The 12,177-nt window shown below is 32.5% G+C and overlaps 1 protein-coding gene across 1 annotated transcript in view; it reads left to right on the top strand.

Moving 5' to 3' along the window:
* Window positions 1–1,692: 1,692 nt before the first annotated feature.
* Window positions 1,693–12,177, top strand: part of LOC110442017 (nephrocystin-1-like) — a 48,669-nt gene continuing 38,184 nt past the window's right edge. Inside the window, exons 1-12 of the mRNA XM_021485411.1 lie at window positions 1,693–1,808; window positions 2,989–3,077; window positions 4,257–4,317; window positions 4,604–4,678; window positions 5,444–5,505; window positions 5,676–5,779; window positions 7,079–7,232; window positions 8,063–8,288; window positions 8,489–8,583; window positions 9,893–9,962; window positions 10,839–10,875; window positions 11,248–11,299. Of these exons, the coding sequence (XP_021341086.1) occupies window positions 1,743–1,808; window positions 2,989–3,077; window positions 4,257–4,317; window positions 4,604–4,678; window positions 5,444–5,505; window positions 5,676–5,779; window positions 7,079–7,232; window positions 8,063–8,288; window positions 8,489–8,583; window positions 9,893–9,962; window positions 10,839–10,875; window positions 11,248–11,299 (1,091 nt within the window). The 5' untranslated portion in view covers window positions 1,693–1,742. The remainder of the gene's footprint in view (window positions 1,809–2,988; window positions 3,078–4,256; window positions 4,318–4,603; window positions 4,679–5,443; window positions 5,506–5,675; window positions 5,780–7,078; window positions 7,233–8,062; window positions 8,289–8,488; window positions 8,584–9,892; window positions 9,963–10,838; window positions 10,876–11,247; window positions 11,300–12,177) is intronic.

Raw genomic sequence — 12,177 nt, 5'->3', positions numbered from 1 at the left:
ATCTATATGAAAAAGAATGACAAAGTATTGGACAATAATTGGTGTGCAGTTTGGGTAAGAGGTCTGGACGTCACATTCCTTTTTAATAATAAACAGATAAAAGACTAGAACGAGAAAGATTAACATCACATGGAATGACTTATTAATCATAAGCCGAGATTCATCTTCATAGTTTCATTTCAAAATGTATTGAATGTGTAGCATCATAAAAACACAGAACTCCGTCTCAACACACACACACCAAACTCAATAAGAAAAGCAGTACAATAGGCTTTTTTGTGGTGATTTATTCGTTTGGTGGTAAAAATTTGTCTCTGGTTTTAGAGTATTAGTATAATTTCATATGAAGAGAAATGGTTAACAGGAGAAGGCTGATAATCGTTTGAATAGGGTAGCTAATTAGTTAGAACAATTGATTTGATTTGTTTGATTTTAAAATGCAAGGTAGTAAATTCGGCATGTCGACTTGAAATTAATTCAAATTTAGCCCTTCTGGCCAACAAAGTTGATATTTTTGTGTTTGAAAGCTATTCGTCATGTGTGCAAATTAAATACAGATATCATATTTAAATTAATTAACCACAAACAAACATCACTGAAATCAATTAATAGTTGATATATTTTTTAAAAAGGCAACAAATCCAATTTCTTAAGCAGAACATCATTTTTTTGTTATAAGCAATACTGATGTTTATAATTTGTATATGCAGTGAAATGTTTTGCAATTCTACAATGTATTTTAGTTGGTTTTGCCATAGTTTTAAACTCGCATGCTTAATAATACACAGGAAACAGGCATTATTTGACTACTTTTTTTTCAGCTACACTGTTTTTTAATTTGGAAAACATTTCCTCCACTTCAGATAAGATTTCCACCATTATGAAAAACTTCCTCCCTGACCGATATTTATGAGATTTTTGACATTATCAGTTCCCTAATTCCGATTTATTTTCTTATTCGATTTCCACATATATTGTGTTCAAAACTAATTCTACACATGCTACAGTTAGTGTACTCATTCCCCCTTCATGACACTCAGACAGCAGAAAGTTATTATCCCTTTAAGAGTTGTTCCAGTAAACGAAGTATTAGGTAATTGCAGGAAGCAACTTTTCCCACGGTTTAAAAAAAAAAAAAAAAATCGTTATTATTATTATAATTATCTTTCATTAATAGATTATTGTAGACATCACATCACAGTATTTATAAGGCTGTCTTATAACTTATATGTGAAAAATGCGCATATTCTTTACTTTTTCCCTGAGACCTAAAGTTATTTATTTATTTACACTTGCAGGAAAAAGTGCAAAGATATAATAACCACATAGATAAATCAATGTTCTCAAAACTATTAGTAATAGAAGTAAATTGCATTCAGGACAATCTGCGTACCGCATGAATAGTCGTAGGTATTTTTTTTATTAACATATGATTTTAATGAGATTGCAGTCAGGATGGATACGTAGAGGCAACTGAGTGGTCTAAGGGAGATAATTTGTGTCATCAGTGATATTCCACATACTTATTGAATAATTGTGGTATTTATACTAAATGTCCATGTATTTAATTTTATTAAAATATTCACATACAATGTTTCAATAATGTTGATTTTTTTGGTATGAAATATATTTTAATATGATAGTAAAAAGCTCAAAAAAGTATGTGGGTTATCACGATGTAATAAACATTTGTTTGCAAATGGCGGATAAACAGAAGAGCAAGAACTAACGAATGTAATGAAATGGCCCCGAAAGAGCCAACACCCCTGGTAAAAGTACAGAAAGAAGCAGATAAGCTTAAGAAACAGGTGAATCTTTTTTTTCAATATTAAGACGAATTAATGATCGAAATATTAATTCAAAGGCAAATATTCGACATTAGTAGTCTGTGCCGACAAAACCGGGAATGTTTGAATGCAGATTTCCAGATCGGTTGCTATTTTCTTTTACACTACTGCTTTGTCCTGATTAAACCACAGATATAGTTCATGATTGAAATCCACATGATATACATCTTTAACATGATAACGTTTACCTTTAATAATACAAATACTCTATGAAATATAAGGGAATGACAAAATTGCACATGTTCAAACATGCAGCCATTACAAGAGTTACTTCTCTTGTATTGCAAATCCCACTATGTTTAAAAAAATCTATTGCCTTATGTTTTCTATTACATAATTACTTCATATATAAAGACATTTAAAAATAAAAGTCAGTTTTGCTATGACATATTTCAGGGGTGCAGAGAGCGAAACTGAGCGTAACCCCTTGACTATCAAGGATGGAGGATGGTTAATTACAATTAGTGCCCTACATCAATAGGAGTTTTGGGGTGGGTGGGGGGATAGACTCATTGTTCACAGACCGTTTGTGACATAGAAACACAACTGACAATCGAAGACAATTTTATGACTTGTGGCTTGTCCGTACCTCCAGCTCACAACCGACATGCATGTACAGCACCCAAGACCTACAGGTATTTCAAGGCTAGGTGATCATTGGTTGCATTAGGTCGTCAGTTTGAGGCCAGGGCAGGACATGAGTCATGAAATTGTCTTCCATAATTAGTCACTTGTGTTTCTATGTCATATAAAAGTAAACGAAAGGAATCTTGAAAATTTGTCTCACATTCATGAGATTTTGGAAAGTCGAGTGAATACCCTATCTGAATTCACTCCTGTGGAATCTAGTAGATTGACTGTGACTGTATATTAATACACATCCTTTATGGTTGTACAGGAAACAGTAGATTACCATTACATTTACATGTACAACTGGAACCAGTATTTTATGTGTACAATTCCACTGGCATGATGTTCAGGCTAGTAGATTTTATTGTTATATCAGAGCTAGTGAACATTTTAAACATCAGTGTTTCAATATCTCCCTGAAGCAGTGTAATTTAAATCTGAAATTGGATTTTACATCCCTACATATGTAAGTATTTCAAAATTCTTATTCATCTCTTTTTTTCTTTTTCAGATTGACAAGCAAGTCAAAGACAGCAATAAGATTGCAAGCAATTCAAAGACAAAAAACGATGAAGTAAAACTCAAAGAAGCTTTCAAAGGGTAAGATTTACATGTACAGGTGTTCTTCTGTTGATTCAGGCAAAACTTAGTTGGTTTATAATGAATAGGGGAAATTGCATTACAGTAAACTAAATTGGAAAATTTTGAAATTATACCAAAAAATGGTTTATTTTTTTGCAAAGTATCACCTAAAAGAAGAATAAAACAGCTTCATTTATGGAAGATTATTTCATTTCTGAAATTGTTTCATTTTAGGTGTCGTAGTTGCTTTGCCATCTGAATAGATATGCTTAAAGTTCCAAAAATGTGTTTGGAAATTGTAGAGAGACTTTGGAGTATCATAGCAACATTTTCCATTCAAAAGGAGGCAGAGGTCAAATTATGGCCCCAAAATAAACCCTGCCATGGTAATCGTATTCATGTAACTGATGCAAGAATCAGAATAATTTTCATTGTAACTTGATACCATTACATCTCACTGTGACTTGACTCGTTAATGTCATCATATGTACATTGGAGACAAGATTATACAGTAGGTCATTGTGTCTTCCAAGAGTTATATACGAGGAAGGGATACATGTCTTCTCTTTTCCCTTGTATTTTTTCATGATAAAATTGAAGACCCATGGTTAATATATATATCTATATGATTAGTTCGAGACATCAAAAACTAACCAGTATCAAGGCTGATAGATTGTGGAACCTAATATCAATTGTAAGATTAAAGCTGATCATTTTCATTTAATTTGATTGTTTTGCATCTTTTATGAGAAGATTAGAGAGTTAGTAGATTTATGTTGTATGGAGAGCAGAACTCGTGGACTAAACATGAAACTAATCAAACAAACTATAATGTAATTATGATTTTAAAGCCAAACAATTATGTAGATGTGTTTCATGTTATGTCAGAAAAAAAGATAGGTAGTTAGTAGGGAGGCAAGTATTCTTATTGTTCATAATCTGTTTTTATCTAGGTTATATGAGCAGATATTCTGACTTTACAAGTTCAAATTGATATTTAAACAGGTAGGCAACATAATCTAGGGTAGGGAAGGTTTTAATGCAAACTTTTGTATCCATTTATATAGACCTAACTTAAAATTACCGTTACCCTAAGCATATATTCAGACTGGGTACAGCCTTGGATAGCATAAATGTTAAAATAATTTTAGTTATAAGATGATAACATACAGTATCGTTTTAAATTTTCATTCTCAGGTGTTTTGATCTGATAGAACCTGTAGAAACGCTGTTGGCAGAGGCAGAAGCCCTTGAAGAGGTACACATTAGCAGTATTATTGAATTGTTGAATTATGTGTGATATATCAATAACCTGAACATGACCATGTCACAAACATTTTTATTGGGTTGCTTTCTGAAAACTGAACATTTAGGCAGATTTTACTTTTGATTAATCACAATTTAAAATTCAATGAAAATCAAAACTTGTTTCTAATTATTTGACAATAAGTATAAAACTAGTTATATTGATCGTCCTTGTTTTACGAGGTGTTGTCTTTTTACATCCAATGTTGATTTGTGTTTTTTCTCTCTCAACATTACAGGCAAATGAACCACCAAAGTTTAAAGGTTTTGAAAATAAGAAGAAACATGAGACTGTCAGAATTACCACGTGGAAGGTAATTTTTGTTCATGTACAGATATCGATGTCCAGTTTGTGATCATAGCATAAAAAATACCTGGAAATTGTATATGTGACAGCCTTAATGCATGAAAATCTGATTCTCTGTTTCATTGAATGATTAGCTGTTTGATTAGGTTAAAAAAACATCAAAAACATCTTATCCCTTATTTTACAGCATAAAACAGATTGCTTCCTCGAGCATAAAAGTGTATAATTTTCCCTCCAAAAAAAATGAAGAAAACATCTAATCAGGAATATCTTTCAATTTAGTTAGAAAAACACTGACATAGAACACTCATGTGTATGGTCACATAGTCCGAGTTTGAACTCACACCATCCAATATCCTATTGAATCATAGAATTTCAAAAGGATATTTTTGGTTTTTTTTTTTGATAATTCCATTTGACCACGTTTTATTTGAAAAGGATCCCATTTATGACGCATGCAGCACCTAACAGTGGTAATATTGGTAACCGTAGATGGGGGTCTGAGGAGACACATGAGAGACAATAGGAAAGCTACAGATCACTGATCATGGTTATAGTAACCTATAATTTAGTATGTGGCTGTAGGAGTCTTGGATTGTTTTCATATCACCGGCGAAAAACCTGCACTGGAAAAAAGCATTCTTTGAAGTGAATGATCATACATACCCCCTGGTAGTATTTGAAGTCACTGACATTTCCATGTGTCCTTATGACAAACTTCTATCATGTATTTTTATGGTTAAATTTACGAAATACATATTTGCTATTGCAGGGGCAGCTCGAGACCACCATGGCAAAGCTACTACCAGATGAGAAAGGAGCTGACTACTTAAAGTAAGTAAATTGAATAAAGTAAGTAGAACACAATCAGCAAACTGCCCCCCCCCCCATGTGCCTGACCATACCTGACCCTATGGTGTATTTTTAGTAACAGTGACTTTGATCTTGACATATTGTCAATATTTTACCTAAAATGTTTGTCATAATCACACCACTAATTACAGGGAGCTGAAAGGGGAGGATGCAGAGGAGGAGGAAGCAGAAGAAGATGAAGACAGTAAGGATGAGGAACTAGAGACAACAGAAATGTTAGACACACAACAAACAGGTATGTACACTGTAAATTAGATACACCAAAAAACAGGTTTCTACCCTGTTAATTAGATACACCAAAAAACAGGTATCTACGCTGTAAATTAGATACACCAAAAAACAGGTTTCTACGCTGTAAATTAGATACAATAAAAAAACAGGTTTATACAAAGTAAATTAGATACACAGAAAAACAAGTATATACAATGTTAATTAGATACACTAAAAAACAGGTAATTAAAACACTGGTATTTACAATGTTGATTAGATACACTAAAAAACAGGTATATGCGTATATGATGTAAATCAGATACACTAAAAAACAAGTATTTACGATGTAAATTTGATAAACAATCAAATCAGGCATATACAATGTATATGACAGAGTATTGAGGATTTTGAAATATAGGTAAGACAAATTCATGAGATTAATACCAGGGAGAGGGTATATATATTACGGATGCACATGTTTACAAAAAACTGAGAAGACAGGTATTTTATAGAGAAAACTATAACAGTATTTGTGCATGAAGAGTAACAATAGATACAGAGATTACAGGCACTTATGAAGTATACCAGATACAGAGATTACAGGCACTTAGCTAGATACAGAGATTACAGGTATTTAGGAAGTAAACTAGATACAGAGATTACATGCACTTGGGAAGTATACTAGATACAGAGAATACAGGTACTTAGGAAGTATACTAGATACAGAGAATACAGGCACTTAGGAAGTATACTAGATACAGAGAATACAGGCGCTTAGGAAGTATACTAGATACAGATAATACAGGCACTTAGGAAGTATACCAGATACAGAGAATACAGGCGCTTAGGAAGTATACCAGATACAGAGAATACCGATACTTATGAAGTATACCAGATACAGAGATTACAGGCACTTAGGAAGTATACCAGATACAGAGATTACAGGCACTTAGGAAGTATACTAGATACAGATAATACAGGCACTTATGAAGTATACCAGATACAGATAATACAGGTACATGTACTTAATAGGAAGTATAGTATTTTACAATTTTACAATTTACAAAACAATCTGTGAATCCACTGTTTGTCAGAGTGAGAACTGGCCTTACATCAAAGACAGTAAGCAGTGAACTGTAAATTGCGTCCAGGAGAAATACAACAAACGTTTGCCCCAGTGAGATCAAAACAATGTATAGTATTGAGAATAAATGTATGACATATGTTAATACAAAAACAAAGATGTTATTATTCCAGAACTCACATGTTTGCTGTAATGTACTAAGTTTTTGAATTGAGATATTTTGATTGTTTACTTCAATAGAATCAGAGGCACCAAAAGCTGGCCCATCTAAGTCAAAAAAGAAAAAGGAAGAGGAGGAAGAAGAAGAAGATGAAGATGAGGAGGAGGAAGAAGAGGATGAAGATGAGGAAGAAGAAGATGATGAAGAAGAAGAGGATGATGAAACAACTATGAAGTAGGTTTTGTGTAATTATAAGTGATGGGCAGTCAGTTTAAAATCATATATTATCAGTTTGCTATCAGAAGTAGTAAACTGATCGATAATCATTTGTGTAATCGGTACAATTTTATGGGACTAAATACACAAATAAAGTGAGAACACTGTTTTTACATCAATAGACAGAATTGTTAACTATATATTAGGTTTCATCTTTTATAATGAATGGATTACAATTACATTTTATGCAATTTTGATGTTTTTTTCCATGTTAGCCTCAATCATATGATTCAAAGATATAAGAATAAATGATTTTCAATGAATACTCCACAGTGTATACATGCACATTTGACACTTGAACTCATAGTTGAACGGATTGGATTGATTAAGGAATTCTTAACTGATATTCAGAATCAAAAAGGGCAAGCCAATCAATTTTTTATCATAACCGATCATCAGCCCATCACTAGTAGCTATGAATCAGTTATTATGTGTTAAATATCATCATACATGTATCATATATCCACCGTTATAGAATATATTTGGTAATGTAGTCTTATCTTCATGTATAGAATTATTTCTCAAAGTCAACTGAATTGGGAATGTTGATATGTTTTATGAATACTGATAACAATTAAACAAGTGATTTCCTGCTGGTCCAGGGTTTGATTCTCCAGTTGGATGTGATAAGCTATATGAATACCTTCTCAACCACGTACTCCGGTTTCCTCCCACTAAGAGTCCCTGTGTACTTACATCTGGGCCAACAGAGTGATTAAAATAAGTTACAATAAAAAATCAAAATAAAGTAAAATGCTGTTTTATTTATAATTTTCTCAAATGTTTAGAACTGATGCACCAACAATGAAAACAGATGTAGATGAAGACGAAGAGGAAGAAGATGATGAAGAATATGAGGAGGAGGAAGTTGAAGAAGAAGAGGTAGAAAATGAGGAAGAAGGCGAAGAGGAAGAAGTTGAAGAAGAGGAAGAGGAGGAAGGAGAGGAAGAGGAAGAGGAAGAAGAGGAGACAGAAACAAAGGAGGAGGAAAGTACGATGGGCGTGACTGCCGTAGTAAGTATACATAGATATATATGGGTATATATGTAAAAATGTGGTTACCTGTATGATCGGCAGGTTGCATTGACTGATCGGGTAAAGCTCCTAAAATGAAATTGTTTCTGAAACATATGACTGCTATTTTACAATATAATATAATTTATTTATGTCTTTCTATTTTCACATATAAAGGAACATTGTATATTTATATCCAGGGCCAGCAGTTTGAAGCGATCAGTGACTTCAAAGGGGATGCAGAGGGAGATTTGAGCTTTGTCAAAGGCGACATCCTGACTATTGTAGAGACAAGGTAGATAACTCTAGAAATTACATGTGCAGGGAGATGTGGACAGAATTTTATGGAAAAAATATTCAACTCAATTCCAGTTTGATGAAATATGCTGTTTCCTACTTACTTTTCTTTTATTCAGAAATATTGTTTGCAAGTTTTACTTGAAATATCTGGAAATCAAGACAGAAAAATCTATCTCAAATGTATCTTTCCAAAACTTTTCATCTTGTCTCTGTTTATGGCCTATTTTTTGTCTCCTGTATTTACCTGTAGTGTACCTGGATGGTAAGGTTGATCTTTAATCATGTTAAATGTTCTTGTTTTATCACAGTGTGTTAGATTAGAATTCAATTTCATCGGCACACACGTTATTGATTTTTATGTTCAGATTATTTTGTATATTATTTGTAAAACTGTTAGTTTTATGTTCCATATCATTTCATGTTTGTTTAATACCTAAATGTACAAACTGAATCTTTTGAGTTTAATGACTTAATTGTTATTGTTAAAAAATGCTTGACTCACTTATTGGAAAAAATAAAACAACTTTCACCTAGAATTTATTTTGCAAGAGCTGAGTATAAAGTATTGCCGTACAGGTACATTGTTTACGTTGACTAGTATAAGGTTAAAAACACTGTGCCTAACCTGATAACAGTAATAACAAGGTTTGCTTCAATGATGTAACACATAATGCACAATCAAATGACGTCATCAATAAAAAAAGGGGGGATGGCTAAAAATGTGGGAAGTAATATTCAAGTGTTCATTGCACAAGCTAAGACAGCAGTGAAGTCTACACATATAAAGATAAACAGTCCTATGCATTAGAATAAATAAGATAGTTACTAATTAAATGCAATACATGTAGATGAAAATTTCTACATGTATTACATGACGACACGCCTCATGTGTCGAAACTAGTCAACGTAAACTTGGATTAAAGTCGTTATATACCCAGCACGACGTTGTCATGGTCATCTTTTTCTTTTAATGATGAAAACTGTGAAATGTAAAGCTTCGTATATATATGTAATGTATGTATACCTGTTAATGCAATGAAGTCACGTTAAATAGCCTCTGTGTTGTTGGCCAACAGGAGATGATTTATCACTTATCTTTAGTCATTAAAAATAATCTATCATTGTCAGTCAAGATAAAATTATGCAAGGAAAACAAATACATTGTGCAACTTTTACAATAAATATATATTTCATATCAAAACTGAGACATTTAGTCAAAATTAATATAATTTCAAACAAAACATGAGTATATTGTGGATTTCCAGCAGATTGTTATAGCTGATATACTGTGGTCTATTTTACAGGGAGGATGGTTGGTGGGAAGCAGAGAATGAAGCTGGGGACACTGGTGTTGTACCCTCAACTTACCTCAAGGTCAGTTCAATGTTATATGTGCTTGGTAGCTCAAGGTCACTGGTTAAATTTCCATTAGCCCCCAAATAGGGAGGTTTGTGACTACCTAAATTGCTTTTGACCCTCAAAATTGTAGAGGCTTGCCATATAAAAGGATCACAGAACACATGGTTTATGCTTAATTTTACCCCCAACCTCTAAGAAACTTTAGTGTGAACATGCAAAGCACTGGTCAGTTTAAATCTGTATAACTGGTCAGTTTAAATCTGTATAACTGGTGAGTTTAAATCTGTATAACTGGTGAGTTTAAATCTGTATAACTGGTAATTGAATGACATTAAGCTACGTTAGTATATCTTGTAATTCACTACTGCATAAACACCAAACTTTCACTTAACGCGAACATATTTCAAGGCCCCTTTACAGACACATTACTTAAGAAAGTAAGTACATGTTCACACAAAAGTTTCTTGTAAAAAATATATTATATATAATTCAGTCTAATTCCAGCGAAATTTGAACCAAAAGTTGCATCGAGAATAGACAGATTGTCAGGTTGAACAGACCCACTTTACAAAGAAATGAATTCTGTTAGACCTAAAAAAAGATATAATATTATATTGTTTATATAGTGTAGGATTCCATTTAGACAGATAACACTGTGCATCATAAAAGTATGCTTTAAATGGAAAGATACCAGGATAACATAGTATGATATCATGTGTGTCCTTCACACTGACTGAAGACAAATGATTTGGATGAAAAGTTAATCAGGGTAATTTTGGTGATAAAAAAACTGATATTGAAAGTTTTAGAAGAACAATTTTTAATTCATGCTATAGAGGGTACTTTACATTAATATATGAAAGTGTTTTCCCTTCCTTTTTCATCCGATAGATGCACAACAAATACAAAGATATTCAGAAAGATGATGGTAAGTATAAACTATTGACTTCATAAACATTTCCCTGTCTTATTAAAAAAATAAAAATAAATATATTAGCCTGTAGTATATATATATATAAATGTCGTATATCTTCTTAAAAAGCAAATATTTGCATTTTCATTGTATAACAATATTGTGTCAGATATCAGAACAAAACTGTATGATTGTTGTACATTGAGCCTAGAGCATTTAAACATGTTTATAAACCAGAATTGTTTCTAAAATATAAGATCAAAATAATTGTTGAAAAAGTACAATATCAGAAGTTTGGTTAAAATGAAAGAAGTTTTTTTTTTTTTAAATGACACTTAATAATGCTCTGAAAAGTGATATTTTTATGATTATTTTTGTATTTGCCAGAGGGAGAAGATGAAGAAGAGGGAGATGAAAATGAGCCAGGTACAAGCAGAAGGTATGTTGACAGACTCCAAATCTGTTTTATTTGTACAGTGAAGTCTTTGTTTCCATAGCTGATTCATTACAAAGTAAAGGATACAACAGACTGGCCTAGCCTTGACAGAGAGCACTGACCAAGTCATGGATTGACCGTAGTCATAATAGAGTTGGCTGACCAAGTCATGATTGGACATGCTGACCAAATTCTGGGAGAACAGACTGGCTTAGATTTGACAGGACAGACTGACAAAGCCATTATATAATGGAATGTCAGAGTTTTGACAGTTAAATTATCAAACTTATTGTTATAACAAATGAAAACAATTTGGTGAGCTATTAATGAACATTAGCCACCATCAGTATCTGGTTTTATCACATTTTTACTAGTGAAACATCTGAATATTCACTACAGTGGAGATATACAAAATGCACCATCTTACATGTGAATATTACTTTTAGTATTGTCCATTCAGAGTGGTACTTTACATTCACTGCATAGATTTCCAGTTTCAAATTCAAAGAAGGTGTCTACAGAATAAGTGGATGCTTTGGTACACCTTTGCTTCATACATTATGGCATTTAAATAACTACACAATAAGTACAATCTTACCAGATAATAGCAGCTAATTGCAGAATTGCGTTGAGGAACCTGTTCAAAATGGCACTCTACCTTGTTGTTAAGTGTGGCGTTATTAGAACATGGCATCAAATATTACGCTACCAATTTTCCACACTTTTTTTATGCCACAATATTTGTGTTATGTTACTTTTAAAACAATGTAATAAATAGAAAATTTAATGATATTCCCATTGAAAACCATTTATATTTCATGAGTATGACAGATCATACCAAATATTTTCGCTTGTGCTTTACACACTTACACTTGAAGAAT

The sequence above is a fragment of the Mizuhopecten yessoensis genome, unplaced genomic scaffold (assembly GCF_002113885.1).
Source record: "Mizuhopecten yessoensis strain PY_sf001 unplaced genomic scaffold, ASM211388v2 scaffold716191, whole genome shotgun sequence".
Lineage (NCBI taxonomy): Eukaryota > Metazoa > Mollusca > Bivalvia > Pectinida > Pectinidae > Mizuhopecten > Mizuhopecten yessoensis.
Note: the sequence above shows the minus strand (reverse complement) of the source record. Positions and strands in the feature narration are given on the sequence as shown.